General features: G+C 37.6%; 1 protein-coding gene across 1 annotated transcript; it reads left to right on the top strand.

Annotated features, from left to right (window-relative positions):
• Positions 1–110: 110 nt before the first annotated feature.
• Positions 111–14,327, top strand: LOC139745660 (solute carrier family 25 member 16-like). Its single transcript, XM_071656054.1, has 9 exons — positions 111–256; positions 954–1,046; positions 2,526–2,659; positions 4,467–4,503; positions 5,185–5,306; positions 6,059–6,125; positions 8,896–9,058; positions 11,857–11,919; positions 13,471–14,327. Exons 1-9 carry the CDS (start codon positions 187–189, stop codon positions 13,649–13,651), a joined length of 930 nt encoding a protein of 309 aa, XP_071512155.1. The 5' UTR covers positions 111–186; the 3' UTR covers positions 13,652–14,327.
• Positions 14,328–21,647: the final 7,320 nt, after the last annotated feature.

The raw sequence follows: 21,647 nt of genomic DNA, 5'->3' as shown, positions 1-21,647 counted from the left end.
ACCGGTTCCCCTATTTATTTACCGGCTACATTACGTGAGCGTGGTTGTGGTGCGTTGGTTGCGCTGCCCTACACCCTGCCAGCTGCTTCAAAATGGAGAACGAACGGAGTGTGACGTGAAGTACGTGTCAGATTATTTGCCTCAAAAAGTAGCCTTTGGGCAAGTTCTAGTACATCTGATTAGCGCATGATGAGAGAATCTTCTCAAGAAACATCACATGAAGGAGCTATACTTCTAAGAAACTTCATTTCAGGAGGTAGGCTGTTCATTCGTAATCGTAGTATCGGCGTTAACTACGGACGCTACTTGTGTGCCCCAGCCCATAGTATGCGGCGCAGTCAGTGAACGCCAGTATCTGTTGACAGCGACTCTATGCATGCACGAAGTACACATTTGCATACGTGTATATTCTTAACTACCAAGTAATTACAATGCCTTGTCATGTACATGTACAGTCGGTGCTACTTATTTTCCGTCACTGTTCTCTTGTCTTGAGACTAAAAATATATCGATTATGCATTTGAATTACTACTAACTTCGTTACTAGTGACACACACAGTGTAGTAGCGACGTAGTAGCGTGTTATGTGATGTATGATTTGTGAAATTTTGTAAATATCCTGTACGGTAGTCGGTACATGTACACTGTTGTAACAGTTACCACCTCCCTGGTACAGCATATTAATCTTATCATAATCCCATAATTAACAAATGAATGAATCTTTGTGTTGATCTTGCCTTTCATTATTATAATTGTAGAGTAAGTCTATGTTTTTTACTGACAGCATTCAGTGGTTGTGTACTTTCACTCCCAAATTAGGTGCTCGTCAGACTCTTGTTCCGGCTGGAGGTGTGACAGGATGCCACACAAATTTCAGAATCATTTTTGATACAATCATTGCACAGACTTTCTAATGAACTAATCGGGTCAATTTAACTCTGTTTATCGTACAGGTGTGGCGGGATGCTGCGCCAAGAGCGTCATTGCTCCTCTGGACAGGATCAAGATCCTGCTCCAAGCCAGGCACAAACACTTTCAAAACCTTGGTAAGGAGAAACTACACGTACCGGTACATGTAGACAATGTTTATACCTTAACTGTTTTGATGCAGGCTCTCAGAGTGCAATACAATGTCAAGTTTATGGTATACAAGGTTTTTTTTTTTTTTTTTTTTCAAAATCTGACCCAAATTAAAGTTTCAAAATCTTAAAGTTTCATACTTTTTTCATGAAACACTATTAATTGCAAGCCCCATTTACAAGTGTCCCATTTACCTTTACTATTTTTTTTAAAGATCTGTATGAAATTGTTGTGGAAAAGACCTTATCGTGACATCAGATTGTAATAATGTTTTAATAGATAATTACCTAACATTATTATGACTTATTGAGCTGCAGTTTCCAAATTATTGACCAAAAGTAGTAATGAAGTATGATTTGTGTGTTTGTTTGTTTTTGCGTTTTTGTCCACAAACCAATGGAAGTGTTGAGAGGTGATGAGTGACCTTAGTATTTCTTCTAATACAATGGGGTTGTATCCCAATCTGTGCTTGGGGTATGTGAAACTAAAGTCCATTCATAAATTTCTTATTTTATGTCTGATTTTATGAAACTTCTACCTACATTGTCTGGTTTTAATCTTTCTGTTAAAAGTCAGATTGACAATTATATGGTTTGCAATTTGAGGTCTGATGATCACTGTCATAGTCATATAATACAGCTGTATATGCAAAGTATATTTTGTTTCATCATTAAAGGTGAGATGCTAGTCCTAACTGAGAGATTTGTAAGATCATATTTTGTATCAACTTGTTTCTGCATACATGTAGTTCAAACATGCTAACTATTGTCATACTCTTTACTGGTCAGTGTGGATGATTATAGTTGAATTGTGCATTTATTACCCCTACTAGAATCTTATTGATTTGTTTCATACACGTATCGATGTATCATTGAATAAAAAACAGGGAGGGGGTTCTTGTTTGTTGTACACAGTATATTTATGAGTGTTTCTGTTTCACATTTACTGGGTTTTAAAATGTTTCTATTCCTCTAGCAAAAAAAAAAGAAAAAAGAAAAAATTGTCCCAATTGAAACAAGCAGAATATTATGGGCATGTCAACAAATACATGTACACTGTACACCATTGTTAGTAATACAGTGGCGGATCCAGGGAGAGTGCACCGGGCGTGCGCCCCCCTCCCCCTTTATTTCTTGTTAAAACAAAAGAAATAAAAAAAAAATGGGGGAAGGATGTGTGCGCCCCCTTGATGCGCCCCTGATGCGCCCCTGATGCACTCCCTTTAATTTTATAAAGGCACCCCCTCTTTACGGAATTCCTGGATCTGCCCCTGGTAATAGGTAGGAGAAGAATAGTTATATATCAATAACAATGTATGCTGAATGCTTTGAAAATGAAGAATTTGTTGGCAAATTGAACTATTATGATAATAAACTCAGCCTGAGTTTGATCATTGTGTAAAATCTGTGGGTGTCACTAGTTTTTTCCCTTGTCCATCATTTTAGGTGTCTGGTCGTCCTTGAATGAGGTGGTCATGCAAGAGGGCTACCTGGCCCTGTACAAGGGTAATGGAGCCATGATGGTCCGGATTTTCCCCTACGGAGCCATCCAGTTCGTGACCTACGAGTGGTGCAAAGAGGTAATGATATAGGAGAGTGCTTATTTGGTTTTGATGATACCTCTACCAAAGATTCACTTTAAATCGCTACCATAACACCTCGAGTGTCACCAAAATGCTACAAGAACTTAATTGGACCACTCTGGAACAGCGCAGAGAAAATGACAGGCTAATTATGATGTACAAAATACACAATAATCTCACTCCTCTTTCAGCACAGGACTATATCATCAAACAGGCTACTCAGTTAACGAGAGCCTCGCAACCACACTCCTATCAGGTACCATATTCGAGAACTGAATCGCATCGCCATTCGTTCTTCCCAAGAACTGTAAGGAACTGGAATTCCCTGTCGTCAGAAATTGTTTCAGCGCCATCTGTGGGATCATTTCGAAACCGTCTAACGGTTGATCACAGTGGCTAGTATTTTCGTCAAATTTTCTATGTGCTTGTAAATATCTGTAAATAAATTGTATTATAATGTAAATAGCACCAGTCTGCAAGAATCTTCAGTCTATTGAAGGAGGCAGACTTAATCAGAAGAAGAAGAAGAAGAAGAGAGCTATGGATTTGATATAGAATTACCTGCCCTCGGATGGAATATCAAAATATATTGCCTGTAGCTACATAAGACATACATCTGTAACTCTAGATGTTAAAGATAATAAAAAGTTTTGGTACCCCAAAAGTGTCCTTGAATTTCCTTGTCTTAGTTTGTGTTTCAGGTTAAAGTACCTTTCATATAACTAACACTGTGAGACTTACTCGCCCCAAAGTGCTCTCATGTCTTAGTAATCATGCATATCATGCAATCTATGCGTATGGGGCTGCTGGTCGCAGTTAGCTATGCGTACAATGGGCTGCACGCTGCTGGTCGCAGTCGGTGGTTTCGTACAATATTTATCGACGCTGTACAGTGTCGGCTCTGGTACGAAACCATTATTGCATGATTACTAAGACATGAGAGCACTTTGGGGCGAGTAATTCTCACAGACAATGTACTTTAACCTGAAACACAAACCAAGACAAGGAAATTCAGGGAAGCTTTTGAGGTACCAAAACTTTTTATTATCTTTAAGTGCTGTATATATGTTTATGTACTTTGTATGCCCTATGTTGTACAATGGGTGTTTTTTCCCCCTGTTTTTTTGTTTGTGTGCATGGCATAAGAGAAATGCAGTGAATTGAAAGGTGAAACTTGAAAATCACTACGTTTTCCCTTGAATGGGAAAAATACTTTCTTGTTGTGCTCACAAAATGTATGACTTGCTTGATGTCCAATAAACGAGCCAGGATATAGAATAATTGTTGCTTTTTCATCGTCATTTTGCAAAACTCCATATAGTCTCCTTGAGGTAAGATATTATCAAGTGTAATCATCGGTCCATGGCATAATTAACAAGGAAAAGGGGATTGTAAAGCCAATTCAAAACAATTTAGTAGGGAACCCAAGTTGTCTGATATGAATATATGTGCATCTATGAGCAGTGGATGTTACTTCTGTGCTGCCTTATAACCTTTCCTTTTACTCATAAGACTGCAGACAAATTAAAAAGTGAATAGTGGATAGAGCAGAGCAGATAGTGGAGGAAAATGTGAATGTCATATGAATATCTTTTAATTTATAATAATCAACTTTTCATGCCAGCTTTAATATAAAATTTTACATTTATACCAGTAATTATGAGGAGATGGTTTTGTCTCATTTTATTTTGTATTGTTGTAGGTGGGATGCTGTGTGATTTACACACAGTTTCCCCGAGAGTTATATACATACTTTATACTTTGTAACTTCAATGCATTTGAATGTTTTTCCTTTCTTCCTCAGAAAACTCAGAATAAGTTGTTGTCAGGATCACTAGCAGGTAAGATACAATTCAAACTTGATAACTCTCTGTAAAAAATTTTTAATAAACAATTAAAATTAAATGCCTGGTACTACTACAGATGTGAGTTTGACAGTCTCAGCTGAAATGTCGGGTTTGTCTCTTTATGTGTGTATTATCATTTTAATTACATGAGAGTGCTGTACATGAGTAGCACAGGTTAAACTTTAAAGTTACCCTATTGCCAAGGATTAGTGAGCTGTTTCTCACACTGCTCATTGAATTTGAATAGCCTGTACAGAAAGTCTTGCAGCAAACCCAGTGATATCTAGATATGTGTACAACGTGTGAAGCATTATGTGCCTGATTGATACACTGACAAATGATAATGCACAACATCACTGAATCAGAAACAGACTGGTACCTCTGAGTGGCATTAATTGCATAATAGTTTTTCCTTAATATGTTTTGCTGATTACTTGCATTAAAAAGTATGCTTCTTCCTTTGGACAAGCCTGCAAATGCACAAGTGTGACGTGATAACTTGAAATGGGTAATGTATTTGAACAATCTACTGCACCTTAGTTGCAATACCACTGGTGGAAAGGGGTTCCCCCATCATGATGGTGACTTTAACTGGAAAAAGAGAAGAAGAAAATAGCTAACGGCATCATTTTTTTATTGACACCACTGAGGCAGATTTCACTTTCCAACCCACAGGTCTGGCAGCAGTCATTTGCACATACCCATTGGACATGATCAGAGCTCGCCTAGCCTACCAGCACATAGGGGAGAGGAGATACCGGGGTATTATCCACACCTTCCGCAAGATTTACTATCAGGTATGGATTGCTTTTATCCCAAACAATGTGACCGAGTACAATAAAGCAACAAAATGGGGAGGGGTGCAGAAGGAGAACAAACAGCTGCAACTAACAGGCAGTACTTATAGTAGATCCTTTTTGTCAAGACTGCTGTTGCAGTTTTTATTTATTTGTTTGTTTTTTGTCAAGCAATGTGATCATCATCTGAAAAGTACACAGTTGCGAGTTATTTAAACAAGCCAGAGATAAGGGCTTGAGATCATTGTGCTTTTCCATCACCCTTTGCATTTTCACAAACTGGTATGTACTGTCAATGTGGGCTTAAATGGACATATCACTGTATGCATGACTTGTCCAAAATAACTTGTGATTGAATGCGTGTTAACCATGTGCATACAATGTCCTGTACATCATGTATAATTCTTGAAGAAAGATAGACTTCCTGTAGCACATGTACTTGTGAGTTTCAAATTTCTCATCGTCATCAGGAAACTTTGATGTTCCGTGGTTTCATTGTAGTGGCAATGGCTTATAATGTCAAGATGTCCTTAGCCATGAATTCAAATTTGTCACGCAAATGTACAGTGACATACATGTAGTTCAGTGATTGTTGAAATATCTTTCCTCTTTCTGCATAGTCGTGTCATGTATCTTGCTCAGTCCTTCTGTTCATTGGGTGGAATAGTGTGGTGTCATTGTGTTTCCTGTTCTGTTTTTTAGTTGACATGACATGTTCTTACATGGGATCATTTCTCTTCTGTTTACAATAGGAGGGCCAGTTCAAAGGTCTCTACAGGGGAGTGACCCCAACACTCCTTGGGATGATTCCCTATGCTGGTAAGTTCATTTTCATTTCTACCATATTTGATGGATGTATCATATATGTATGTCTCTGTGCCTTTCTGTCTTGAATAGACTTGATTGTATGATCATTGTCTTGACTGTAGAAGGAAGAAGAATGCTGACTGGCACAGTGTTCTTATTGAGGAATTTCTTGGGTGTTACTTTATCACAGTTTTTTTAATGTTTGAATTAATCATGTCTAGCAGAGGAATGAAATACTTCTGCAGAAGGCACTTTGAACCCTTAGCCTATTTTGATGTAGTGGATGTTGCTTTTGACATCTCTTAATTCTCGCTATCGCCAATGACGTTAAAAGTACCCGGATCTTGATTTAAGCGTCATTTACGGTGCATTATGGGATAGTCCGGGAGCCAAGTCACTTCCGTTCGTACGCACGTGATACGTGACTAATGCTATTTACAAATACAACCGACTGTATTCTACGTTTACTGACTGTTTCCTCGACTTGAATTTTAGCTTTGATATGATTTGAAATTTCTCCATTCTTGAGAAATTGCTGTAAATACGACTATGGGTCGTTACTGCGGAGCTGTCATGTGTTGTTCGCATGACAATAAAGGAACAAATGTTACAGAAATAGGTCCCTTACTGGCATGCGAGACGTGACGTGGCCACGTGGGTGAAGTTTGCAGGTGACTCCACAGCGCAGCGCGCGTGCGACTTGCTTGGAAGAAATTGCTTCGATTGGAGACAGGATAAGTTCGAGATCACAGTTCGTTCCCGATTGTGTTCGCGAAACCACCTCGACAGAGAACAAATGAAAAAAAGATGGGCATTCCATGACGATATCCAGGTTGGTGAATATTTTCCAGTATTACTAATATTTTCAGCGTGTGCAGAGATGACTTATCATTGATGTGCAAGTCGATCGCTTGATCAAGCAGTACGATGTACCGGTATGTCTAGCTTGTGTCGCATACGTGCATGCAGTGCATGCTAATGCAAGGCCTAGTTAGGGCAATGCGGAGGCTATAGCTACAGTATGTATCCATCACAGGCCTAGCACCTGGCCACTGGCTGGTTTGGGTACAGCCGCCTTCTGTACTAGTACAGTACTCTCCGCATAATCATGTAGGCTTGGGCAGAGCGTTTCTTACCCGATTAAGCGGAGTGCCTGATTAACAGAAGAACATGTCTTGATATTTACAATTTACACGCACAATGTGTATGTATATATGCATTGTACACTGCACCAAGCACCTACACTGTATGCTTAAGATGCGTGCTTGCACGGCACATAATACACACCTTACACTTGGTCAGTCACAAGCAATAATTTATGCTCTTTTTATGGAAAAATATGTCTTCAGAAAACTTTGTCGTTTGACTGTAGACTCCTCGCTAACACGTAGGCGTTTTCCGAAATAAACATGTCTCTTTGCGTGCACTAGTCACGTAGAACGTCGGGTTACTTTTCGAGAAGTGACTGGGGAAAAGCAAAATTATGGAGTTGGTGCATGGCCTGATTTCCGTTGCAAACTTCTCTTATTGTGGATGTTGTTGCAGAGTAAGGGAGGAGCGCAAGTGTGTTCAACTCCTGCCTGTCTATGCAGTTGTGAGTGCCAGCTACGTGTGTAATGTTCGTTGACGTATGGCAAATTGGTATTGGTAGGCCTACATGTGTTTTCTTGTTTAATCACTCCCCAAATGATCAGTCTTCTTTGCAAATTAAGCAGAGCTGAATGCGATTAGCCATGAAAAATTTGACATTAATAATTTCTTCACATCTGCGATAAAATGTAGGTAGAAATTATATAAGAAGAAAATTATTTACCCATTTATGCGGAGAGGCAACCCGATTATCAGATAATTTTAATGTGCATTAGAACTGATTTTGACATAACTACCCAATTAAACGGAGTACCCATTTTAAACTTTATAGCGATACCCAATTACGCGGAGAGTACTGTATCCGTGGTCAGCGCTGCGCTATAGGTAAGGTACACATACGCGCACGCTAGCGCTGTGCAAAATATGCCCTGCACCGGAAGTGCCCCAGTCCCGGAAGTGCACTAAATCTTGACGAAAAAGCCACATCCGGGTACTTTTTACGTCATTGGCGATATCGAGAGTTATGAACAGCCGCTCCAAAAGCAAGTGATACTCTTATGGCAAGTTTGTTTGTTTGTTTGTTTGTTTTTTTCAGTAGCCCACTTTGTTTTAGTGTGCACTACAATGTACATGTACCAGTATGTCAATTATTAGCTGTATGGCTACTCCTTTTTAACTACTTGTTTTTCTCTGTAAGATCACAATCAGAGCAAACACTATTAACACACGCTATTTATTTGTTGTTATGCTTTTATCACATTCAACGGGAGATACAACTGTAAAGATAAGATTTATTGAGCCTCTCAGAGCCAGGGAAACTACCAGGTGACACTACACTGTAATCAGAGAATATTTTGTAGATACTGTTTTTTTTTCCTGTGCAGTCTGGACCAACTGAATGTTGATGAGGTAATGAAAGAGAATATCATGAAATTCCATCATGTACAGTTAAAGGGATGGTATATGACCTCTTTGTTGGCAGACATCTTAGTCATTTCAAAACTGATTTTCACCACATAAACTTTCCATTCCGTGTAGTGTATGCTCTTAAGTACAATGTATTTCTTAAAATTGGTTCTCATTGTCTTACAAAAGGTCAAAATCTGAATCTCCACAACCAAAACAATACCATCCCTTTGAATATGCAAAAGTCTTGACAATTTCTTACCACCCCTTCCCTTTGTATTGCAAGGTACTGCCTTCTACACCTACGAGATGACCAAAGTCTTCCTGCTAACGAGAGGTCCACCAATGCTCTCCAAACCATCCCCAACTGAGCCTGGGGAGCGTGTCCTCATCATCCCTGCTAATCTCTGTGTCGGTGGCGTAGCCGGGGCAATAGCACAGACCATTACGTGAGTTAGATTGGAAGTTGTGGGTCGAGCCATGTATGGTGCACTACAAAATCTTTGACATGTGCCTTAGCCATGTGCATGCATGCATGAAACTAAAAAATGCTTCCAGCATCGTATGGGTACAAATGAAAAAAAAACGGTGTACAGGCAAAGTGCGTGTGTGTTTTATGTCTGTGTAATGTTTAACAAGGTTAGCAGATGATTTGAATTTTATTTATATATTCAAATTCTAATACAGTAGAATATTCAATAATTATCCGATATGCTTGATAGTATGCATTTCTTGTGAAATGTGAATATTTCATCATTGGTTAGTATATGAGATCCTTACAGCTGTGAAATTTTGTTGTAATCATGTCTTTATTGATAAGTAAAACAAAGGACATGTTGACATACTGTATATACCGGGTCCATGGTCCTATCCTAGTCACATGGCAGGTAATGACACACTTACACATACTTACACAGTGAATAAATAACAATATAGCTGTATTCGCAACAGATTTGTGAGGTTGACAACAATTACACAAAATTAAATACATTTCCCCACGCAGTACACATACACTGTAGTACCAATGACCAATGTAATAATTCTACATAATTACTACATTATTACTAAGTGCCTTTCATTCTTACATGTTACTTTCTAAGTGATTTACATCCCCCAGTTCTGTTCTTTTCTTGCATAGAATATGGTGAATAATGAAACTATTGCATATCTGCTAATGTCTTGATAGAATGCAGTGGGACTTTGTTTGGATTAATATGTTTTTGAGTATTAAGAAGCAAAGCCATCATTAGCCATATGAACGAGAATATTGACCAATTTTCTCCCCCATTGCGATGCATTTTGCTGAATCTTAGGCTGCGTTTATCAACTTTCCCCTGTTTAAATGACATTCGAAAGCCGTTTTGATAGCCCTTTCCATAGCCCTTTCCATAGCCCTTTCGAAAGCCTGTCCACTCCCTGTACTATTAATGTGCCGCTTGTTTTCGTCGGCTGCGTTTATCAACTTTCCCCTGTTTAAACGGCTCGATAGCCCTTTCGATAGCCCTTTCGAAAGCCCTTTCCATAGCCCTTTCGAGAGCCCTTTCCAAAGCCCTGACTGCCTGTACTATTAATGTGCCGCTTGTTTTCTAAGAAGGGACGGCGAAAAGCAATTACCATCATAAAGACATATCTTCCTTTGAGAGTGACGAGTCATGATACAATGCCACATGAATCAATTGTCTTCCTATCTGTGAGGCAGCTCCAGCTTAGCACATACTTCAAATATTTCTTAGTGGCGGCATGAGACATGGGATCAAAGGGAATGAGACTGTTGTTACTTTATTTCTCAAATCTTGTTGGTGAGAGAAACATCTCCTTGTTCCAAGCATATGTGTGCATTACACACAGCTGTATGTATACACCTGTGTACACGTACTAGTGTGCACTTTACGTGGCGCGCGTCTTTTCAGAAACCGGAAACGCATGGTTGCGTAACCGCAGTAGGGCGACCTAAAGGGCTTTCAAAACAGCTTTGTGTTTATCAACTTCGAAAGGCTTTTACAAACAGGTTTCTGATAACCTGTTTAGGAAACCTGTTTGGATCGTCACAAATTTGGGGCTTTCAAAAAGGCTTTCCGTAGGCTGCGTTCACATAGAAGTATACTATTCGGGTATTCGGGGCTCGTTTTCGAGGGCACGTGAATAGCTTGAATCGAACGATAGGATTTCCTCACACCGGTTCACATAAGAGGGCACTATTCGAAAGTACTGAATAGCTGCGAATAGTATAGCAAAGTGGGAATCGAGCTTGTTCGATTTTCTTGCAGCGTATACCGTCTCTTGTTTATGAAATAATGACAATTTTGGTCTGGATTTGCCCTTTAGCAAAAATAAGCATGTAGACTGACATTCTGATGCAGTTTAGAAATTTTTAATAAGATTTGCTGGGATGTAGGGGGAAGAAATCCTCACTGCAGGATGGTGAGTTGACGGTGGGGGCGATGGTGTACTCGGTGCCCGAATAGCGAATAGCGAATAGCGAATACCGAATACCGAATACTTCTATGTGAAGGCAGCCTAAAGGGCTTTCAAAACAGCTTTGCGTTTATCAACTCGTGAAAATTCCTTGAAAGCTGTTTGGATAACCTGTTTCTGCCGAGAAAGGAGAGTTGATAAACGCACCCTTTCGTAAAAGGCTTTCCTGAAGTGCTTTCAAAACAGCTTTGCGTTTATCAACTCGTGAAAATTCCTTGAAAGCTGTTTGGATAACCTGTTTCTGCCAAGAAAAGGAGTTGATAAACGCAGCCTTAGAATGATAATTATGTCTAGGTTTACATCATGTTTTTAAACTGGGTGATACATTTTCTGAATTTTAATATTGTCAATGAATACTTGATTATATTTTATCTGTGCGAGATGATGTGCTGCCAGCTGTTGTTACTATGCCTTGCTCAGAAATGATTAACGGTGCTGGCTTATCTATTTGACCTTTGTTCTTCCATCGCCGTAAAGTCTGTTTCACTTTCATACACATTACACCAGGATGTTTTAATGTTTTACATTCCCTGTCTATTTGAGATGTACATGTACACCTGTTGTACAACTTACTGGAACTGTAATTTGTTTTTATCATTTTCTATAGAAAATGTATGTATCATCAATTGAATGCCCATTTGTTTCCAACTTATTGTCTCAGCAGTGTAAGCTTTTTGTTTTCATGGAGATGTAATGTATAAATACAATGTACTATAATCAAGATTTGATGTCTCATGTACTTGGTTTGTTTCCTAATTTGTTGCGCTCTCAGCTATCCACTGGATGTCGTGAGGAGAATAATGCAGCTCGGGACTATGGTACCACACGCTTCAAAGTAAGATTCTCCTCAGTCTTCTCTAGCTGTGAATGTAATTGAGTACATGACTTTCTGTGCATAGATATTAGGGGCTTCACACATACACCAATTAGCGGGATACAAATCTCGAGATTTGCATCGCGATCGGTATCTCGAGTTTTTTGCATGTGTGGACACAAAAAACCTTAAAATTAGCGCGATCAGCATCGCGATGCTAATCCCAAGAAATCTTGCGCTAATTTTCCCCACGCTGGTACGTGTGAACAGTCGGGTTTAGAATCTCGAGTTTTTATATCCCATCATGCAATGCGCACATCACAACAGCCAGGCCTATGCGAAGAGGTCCTTCACCTCTTTGGCGCACCACAACAACAGCGCGTGAACCATACCACTTATGCCAAAAAAACAATGGGCAAAGAGAAGCGCAGACAGTGAAGCGCGCTGTGTGACCCAGTTTGCAGGTTTGGCTGTTATCTCGATCGGCAATTAGCGGGATAATTCTATACGTGTGAACGGTTGCAAAACACTTGAGATTCCGAGCGCGATCGCTATCCCGCTAATTTGGAGCGTCTGAACGGTTGCAAAAAATCTTGAGATATGGAGCCCGATTGTCATCCCCCTATTTTGTACCTGTGAATCCGGCTATTGTATGTTCAGGCACATGCTATCTGAGCCCCTATTGGATAGGACATTTCATGCTTAGCCTGATCTATTGCCCTGTGTTACTTACGTACATGGCATTGGGAGAAATCTCTCTGATACTTCACCAAACTTTTTTAGAGATATTAATTTCAGATTATGAAAAGGAAGCAATGCAAGACTTGTTGATAAAGTGACATGTGGGATTGACTAGAACCCTTGCCTCAAAGCTGATATACTTTTGTATAGCTCATACCACAGAATGTAACTACTAGATGGATGATTTGTAAATATTTTGTGTGATGCATTGAGTACAGGCAGTCTGCAGCATGCTGACATGGGGACATGATATGTCAGACCCTAATCATTCCCCAAATAAAACCAATGTATGAGTAGTGAGGATGCATCAATTGACAAAGAAAATGCTGATACTGGAAACTTTAATTGGTTGGAGGAAGATATATCCCTACAAAATTACCTGTTAGCTTCAACCAAAGTTTGTAAATGACTGGCTAGCTTTTGTCCATGACTGTGGAAATTTCCCAGTGGAAGAATGTTTCCTTCACACCTTTGCTGCCTGCCTGTTGATGCTTTTGGATCAATGAAACAGAGATAGGTGACAAGGTCTATCCAGGAGGGAACCATCTAGAATTCCTTTTCAGTGGTGGATGAAATGTAACCAGTCAAATAGAAAGATTGGTTGAAGTTTAATTTTGTTACGATATGATAAAGAGAACAATGTTGTGTCATTATTCTTTTGAATGCATGAAATGAAATCAAGACTTTATTAGTGAGAATTTGCATGCCACTGTTTCTGTAGGTATTCCACTCCTTGAATGACAGGAGTATGTAGATTATGTAGATTATGGGGAAGCTTTTGTTATGTCAACAAGTCATTGGATCATATGTACATTGTACCATTCTATGCAGCTACATACTTCAGAACCTGATGACCGTCTACAACGAGCAAGGCGTGAGGGGTCTCTACCGGGGTCTGACCATCAACTACCTGCGGGCCATCCCGGCCGCGGCCGTCTCCTTCACCGTCTTTGAGAAGATGAAGCAGTTCCTCACAGTGTCATTCCCCTCGCACTTTGCCCACGGGTCATGACCAAGAACGGGACAGTGCAAACTTCCTTTCTAAAGTCAGCAAACTGTCGGTAAACTGTGATGATGGGATCACTTCAGTTTCCTAGAGAACAGCCCCAGCTATGACGGAGTGAGAAATCGTAAATCAGCTCATGACTACTGGTGGTTGTTTTAGACCACCTGATGTCTAGATCTGAAATAAATTCAGGCTGTGGAGCTTCATCGTCCCTATAAAGCTCCAAAGGAGGGTAAAGCGGTGCTGACTAGAACTTTTCAGTACACAGGATCTGGCAAGACGGATCAAACATTCGAACTTCACGTTATTGCACTATCAGTGGAATGGCATATGTCAGGTGTCTCTTGCCCCACTGATGCTGGGAATCACTTTTTATTCAGTAAAGAACCATAAGGGTGTTAGTGCTGTGCAAAGTCACTGTGTTTAATGCCCTTTCTTGCTCTCAAGTGGTGAAAGATTCATATATATGGGGAGTTTTTGATGCAGTGTAACATGCTCTGAAGGGTGCAGCAGATGAATGATCTGAAATATGATTGCTGTTTGTGAAAATGCAGTGAGATTTAACAGAGATTTTCAGGTTAAGCTCTTAATCAAGTGCATATTGACCAGTATGACAATGACTTTTTAGGTTTTTAAAGATGTGCACTGCTTCAAAGGTTTTGATAATCATGGACTTCTTCAAAATTGGGGATTATGGGTAATTTTTATCTGCTTTCTATTGATCTATCTGAAATATGCTGCACATGGTCAATCACATGTTGAATGTATATTGGATGTGATGTGTGGACCATTTCAAAGAAAACAAGACCAAATTTGTTGAGGATTGTATTTCTACTGAAAACTTATGTTGTATGTTCGTACAAAGTTTTAGGCTTGTCAAAAAACTAAAAAGCAGAATTTTAAGTCTTAAGAAAAATATCACAATTCGGTAATTTGCTCACGAAATACTGGCATGCACTGACATTATATGGGGCAGTCTTATCCTTCCCTTATTTATTTTTCTCCTGTTGGATATTGTATGGATGTTTGAGGGTGTGAGTAGATATTTTATGGCAAGTGTGCAGTAGTGCTTTTTCTCATCAAGACTAACACTTTGACATGGTCATTACAACTCAGTGTCTGCATGAAAACAGCAAGATAATGCCTGTTTTCTTTACAACAATTAGCCAAATGTGAATTGTGTCCTACCATGAGGGAAAAAAAACATTAAAAAACTGAGAGATGTAGAGATTAACATCTTCAATAAGTCACACTTATTCCCATAGCAGAGGAATGCAAAATGTGTTTTATTATATACTTCTATACATCTCTACATCAGGAAGAGTCTTCTGTATCAGTTTACTGAGTAAATTAAGGTATTTATTATTGCTCTCACTCTTGAAGTTTCTTTTATTCTTGTTTTGTTTGTGTCAGTTTTTGTGTGTGTTTTTTTAAAGCAGAATTATATCAAGTTTGATGCAAGATATGGGCAATGAAATATGCAGTATTGTGACTGTAGGCTGCACATCAAGATGTTCTTCCTGATTAACGCTGAAGTCCACTTTTTATTTCATGTGACGACTCGATTTATGTGATTTTTTTCTTGGTGGTATATTGCTGGTTTATGTTTTTCTTGTCTTTATGTAAAAATGACATTACACAGATGGTACTGACTCACTATGAATGATACAATTGATTAAATTTCTTGCCTGTGTATTTTCATATTTTGATATTTAGGTGTGGTACATTCTCTCAAAGTAATGAATAATATAATTCAAACATGAGACTTGTTGCCATTAAAATTAATAAGAATTGTTAGGTTTCTTGTCACTAAATTCTCTGGACTCTAGGCTCTTTGATTATATATGGACATAATTTGTTTTTCGAAAAACTACCACAAAAATGATGTGAACGCTGGCTTATAGAAAAACATAATGAGAGATATTGAGTTGAAAGTTTAGTTGCGATTAAATATGCAGCCAATTCGGTATTTAAACACAATAGGCGAGTGAAAACACAATAGAAGCGTACTTAATATGAAATGACAAGTTTTGTAAATCTAACACATATTCAAACTTTAAATTTTGGATAAGTCATTGAGATTTTAGCTGTTTCACTCTGAAGGATTGAACAAATGTGAAGTTATTATTTTTGTAGCCAGTGACAATATCCTCCAGCTTTCTTGGCTTTTCAATATTGGGGACTTTATCAGAGCAACACCCTGCAACAGGTCACGTATGTAAAAATGTGATGATTCTTTCCTTACATGATATGAAAGTGGAAGGAAAACAGGGATGAAAGCATGACAATAATAGGCTTCTTTTCTTCCACTCACTGACTTTTATATGACCTCAAGAGTTTAATGTATTTTATTGTATTCAATTTTTTCTATCCACCATCAATCATTGATCCTATTCATGTATGATAGTTGTTGCACGTTGCACTACCTTTTATAGAAGACTCATCATCTATGAGGTGTGAATCTTGGTTTTCTCTTGTATGTATTCCCTGTTTCTTAATTTATCTCTCTGGTTTCCTGATGACAGTTTTAACATGACGGATATTGGTGTGGAGCAAAGTTACAAGTTTTTAAATAGCCTTGAGTTATGTCCGACCCTTTACGTGCTCTATGAGCTAGGAGACAAGTTTTTACAACTTTATGTCATTTGCTGACTGGTGTGCGGAACTTATTTTGCTCAACTTTTTTGTCACAGTGACACATACTAGTATATGTGTGGCCATGCAAAAGAGTTTGAAAATGATAATTGAAATTTGTGATCCATGAACCACACAGTTGGAGTATCACAGTTAGCTACTTTGTATGTTGCAATGTATGCTCAGGGCACTTTAAATTGCATTATTGTGGTAATGAACCAGCTCTTCAGTCTTCTGTAATATCAGAGACTCCAATTCTCCCACATTTGACAGGAGATCTCCTGCTTTGAGGTCATTTTTGCAAAGTCTCCCATATTCCTGCCTGAGTTTAAATTTCTTCCACTTAGTCTATGTGTGTCCCACATCAGATGGATTTTTCTCAGGCTTGAAATTCAGCTTTCACCCCATGCAACTTAAGTTTTGTAATATATGTTAAAAAAGGGGGCTAAAAAAACACCAGAGAGCATGATAGAACCCTAGATCTGGACTCTTGCCACAATGGACATTGCACTTCACACTCCTGATGTTGGCTGCGGGCAAATAATATTACACGCATGTTCGTGCGATGAGAGTCTCCAGTTTGCTAGAGTGTCCAGGCAAGAGGATCCCCAGTTAAAGAGATGCCATTAAATACCAATGCCAATGCATGCAGATAAGTTTGCCAATGATAAATACAGAGATAGAAATATTACAATGTCATATTGTGTGTGAGTGTGTGTGTGTGTGTGTGTGTGTGCAGAGGGAGGGGATGGTTAATGTAATTTCTATGAACCTTGATGGACCACTTATGTGTTAACTTGTATGATGGTACTTTGTAAGATATCAAAATGTCTCTATTGAGATATATATGTATTATATAATGACAGCTTCCTACATATATACTGTATACGCCGAATATTTCACGAGGTTTTTATTTTTGCAAATTTTGCGAATCGGGTGCTGTTCGCGAAATTAAAGACACGCGAAAATATTAACTCTGATCCCGATGTGAATGTGACGTACGCATGTACATTTCTCCGTTCAGTACAGGACTCCACGATCGCAAATTTAACCACTCGCAAAATCGTCAGGAATTCCCGATTCGCGAAAATTTAGACTCGCGAAATATATGCCGTATACAGTAGTATGCAATGGAGGGGGTTTGTCGTGGCCACAGACCTCTAAACTACATGGACAGCCATGTCAGTATGAGGAATGAGAGTTTATTGTAACAATAGCTTTCTGATAAAATGTGTATCAGAATGGCACATTTTATGTCTGGAGGATATAAATATGATTAATTTGTACCAATACAGTGGAAACTCAGTATAACGAGATCCTTGGGACCAAGACAGTTTGTTCTTTAGATCAGATATTTTGTTATATCAGCAGTCAATAAACAATACAAAACAAAGGAAATAAATTCATTGGGACCGGAGAAATCAATTTGTTATATTAGGTAATTTGTTACAGCGGATCTCTTTATATTGGGTTTCCACTACTGGGCCCTGTTTCATAAAGCTGTTCGTAAAGTTACAAACAACTTACGAGCAACTGGTGATCAGTTCTGATGTGCTATACTTATCTGAATTTCCATAATTCAGCACAAGAACTGATCACCAGTCGCTCGTAAGTCACTCATAACTTTACGAGCAGCTTTATGAAACACCCCCCTATGTCCACAATGAATGGACAGTCCATACAAGTCAATGAGTTCCCACCAAACTCTTAAAAATCATTTCAGTCATTGATCTCAAGATGATGTAGACACACAAATATGAATGTGAACCTTTATGGTATTACTGAATTGGAGGTTCGATTAATTTATGTGTGATTGAATTGGAAATGTGATTGTTTATGTGTGAATTAGTTTCTGTGATACAGATGTGAGGCAAGTTGCAAGCAGTTCTGTTCCCCTGTGACATTGCTCACAAAATGCAGGGCAGTTTTAATCATATAAATATCTGGTATATCACAACTTCAAAGGCTCTAGTAAATTATTATGCATGAAAATATTTGTTCATTCTTTGTTTTTTTTATGTCTATGTTTTCTTGACTTGGACCACATTGATGCAGCGATGACAGCATTTGTGTTTGGTGCCATCTGTCCCTATGTGTAAAAATGATATGAATACATGCAATTTTCATTCTTGGATATTGTTTTTAAAGGGATGGTACAGTATTGGTGGAGATGAAAATTGGGCTTTAACTTTTTGCGAGATACCAAGAAAACACTTATGATATAGTACAGAGCATACCAGATTAAGAGGAATTCTAAGTTTATTTGATGAAAATCATGTCTGGAATGACTGAAACATTCAAAAATAGAGTAAAGCAAAGCGATCGTAATAAAGTGTGGGTCCCACACTTTATTAGAATTGCTCTTTTTTGGATATCTCAGCCATTTCAAAACCAATTTTCATCAAATAACTTTGAATTCCTCATAGAATTACATGCTCTTTCATATTTCATATAAGGTTTCTGATTATCTCACCAAAAATGTTAGAAACCTGAAATTAGGTCTCAACCAAAACTGTACGATCCCTTTAAACTATCTTGAGAATTTTAACTCAGTGAAGTTCATTCAGAAGTATCACACTCTCTCTGAACTTCCATTTTCCATTCTGACATCATTTTGAGATATCTCTGGATTTTCATTGTCTAAGAGATCTTTCCTGAAGTTTATGTATAATTAAATGATTTCCAAATCTGTGGGCAAGTCATGGATGAGTGTTAGAGATCGACTCCATCTGAATTTTGCTTGAAATGTCTCATCCGAACATATTTCATAAGCTTCTTGCCAGATGAGTGGAATGTCTGATGTACAATTCATGAAAATCAAATTGTCTTCAGGTTATTGACCATTTGATCACACCTGACTTGCTTTTTAAATGAGGGGTTCTTTTCAAACTCATTAATAATAGACCCCGTCACTCCATAACTTTCTAAAAACAGGTATGACACATAGGCATTGCCACGTGGTTCTCGTAACTAGAAATTGTATGTGCAATGATTCGAAGTAGCCTCTGAATTTGTATGCCAGAGATTTTACAATTTTTGAGTAAATGGGTTGAATACAGAAGTGTTAGCTCATTAAAAAGAAGGCACTTCACATTAGTAGCAGCCACAAATAATTAATGGAGAGTCATAGTTGGGATTGTGGTCAGTGTGAGACAAGGGATTTAGTGAACATATGTAAGTTGAGTGGTCCATTTCACATGAAGGTTTGCAAAAGTTATGAAAACCTCAGTATGAAATGGACCTCTGATATCATCATGTCTTTTATGTGTGTAATATATTCTCACATGTATTTACAGACTTTATTTGGACATATTAAAGAAGTCCAATCAGATGATATTTTACTAATGTTCATATACACTGTGTTCATGTTCAGTGATTTACGTGCTTACCAGTGCCAGGGTGTTAACATGATGTATTTTGGACCTGTCACCAACCACCCCTCCCCCCCCCACACACACACATAGACACACACACACACACACACACACACACACACACACACACACACACACACACACACACACACACACTATATATATATATATATATATATATATATATATATATATATATATATATATATATATATATATATATATATAAATAATGTATGTAATGATAGTTGTAGTGTGTTGGTACCAGTATAGAAAAGATGAACTTTTTTTCCATGCATTTTGACATAAAATGCATTTTTTTTTTCACACCAATAATGATATCTGGTGGCAATGATATGCCATTCATGTTATGAGTAATAAAATTCCCTATCCATTCCCGTTTGAATTATGAAAATCGGTAAAATACTTTTTGAGATATATCCAAAAATGCTAGGGGGGAACTTACTTTTTTGGTTGAGTGTACCGGTATATATATATATATATATATATATATATATATATATATATATATATATATATGTATATATATATATATATATATATATATATATATATATATATATATGTATATATATATATATATATATATATATATATATATATAATTATTCTGATTGGTATATTTATATTCCCCAGACTCGCAGCCCTGTGATATGTCTCACATTACCAAGTATTTCTGATAACCCACCACAAGAAAAAGGTACAATGTTTGGTCTCCAAATAGATGATTTTGGGAAGGGTAAGCCTTGCAGTTCAGATGTGGTCAAATGTGCAAGTAATTTGAAGCATTCATATAATACAATCAGTCACTTCAAACACTATGGTTATGTACTTCATCAGAATATGAAGAGTTTCAAATTTTCAACATACATTTGTAGACTATGTGAATGAAATTGGACAGAGAGTATTTTGGATATCATACTTTTGGCTTTGAGTCAAGTTCTCTAAGTCTCTTTTTATTTTCATCCACTCATTGTGTGCTGGCAGGTACATGTATTTCACCTGTGGTGTCTGTCATTTTATCAGGGTAGTATGGTTAGAGCCGACAAACCAATATATTGTGTGTGTGTGTGTGTATATATATATATATATATATATATATTGAACAAGGAAGGAAAAACTGACCAGAAACAATTGTAATAATAAATAGCGAAAACTAAAGAAAAAACAAAACAAAATAAAGAGCAAAGAGAGTTAAGGGTTTGGGTCTAGTAATCCGGAGGTCTCGGGTTCGAATCCAGATGAAAACCCATTTTTTTTGCTCAAAGTTTTTGCTATATATATATATATATATATATATATATATATATATATATAACATACTCTTTATATATGTATTTACATAAATATATACATATATATATATATATATATATATATATATATATATATATATATATATATATATATATATAATATACTCTTTATATATGTATTTACATAAATATATATATATATATATATATGCCACTATATTTATTTTTCGGGCCACCAAAATTTGAAATTCAAAGATTTAGGGACCCAAATGGGCTGTCAGAGAACAAAAAGTTAGTGCTCAATCCATGACAATAGGCATCTTGAATGAATAAAAAGCATCAAAGAGCAACTGCTTATATGTGTACTAGTGAATATCAGTCATTGGAAGAAAAGTAAAACTACTTAAACTTTGATATTTGGATGTTGTGGTTTTATGATTCTTCTGATATTTTTTATATTTTTCCCCCACTTCACATTCTCTTCATTGAAGTTCTCTCTACAGTATATCTCTCTTTCTTTATCTTCCAAGAGAGATACGAGGAAAGCTGAGCTTCATATGCACTGTTGAGAAAAAAGTATGTAATTATACCTGTGACTGTGCATTGATCACAAAACTAGCAAAAAGTCATAAGACATGGATTCTGAAAAAGCAGACTCTAAGCTTTAAAAATGATTTGTAACTCAATATAACTGGACCTTCCTAACCTGTCTAAATA

Source organism: Diadema antillarum, unplaced genomic scaffold, assembly GCF_040938485.1.
Source record: "Diadema antillarum isolate AM-2024a unplaced genomic scaffold, OU_Dant_1.0 seq00001284_RagTag, whole genome shotgun sequence".
Taxonomy (NCBI): domain Eukaryota; kingdom Metazoa; phylum Echinodermata; class Echinoidea; order Diadematoida; family Diadematidae; genus Diadema; species Diadema antillarum.
This window is presented reverse-complemented; position numbering and strand designations above follow the sequence as displayed.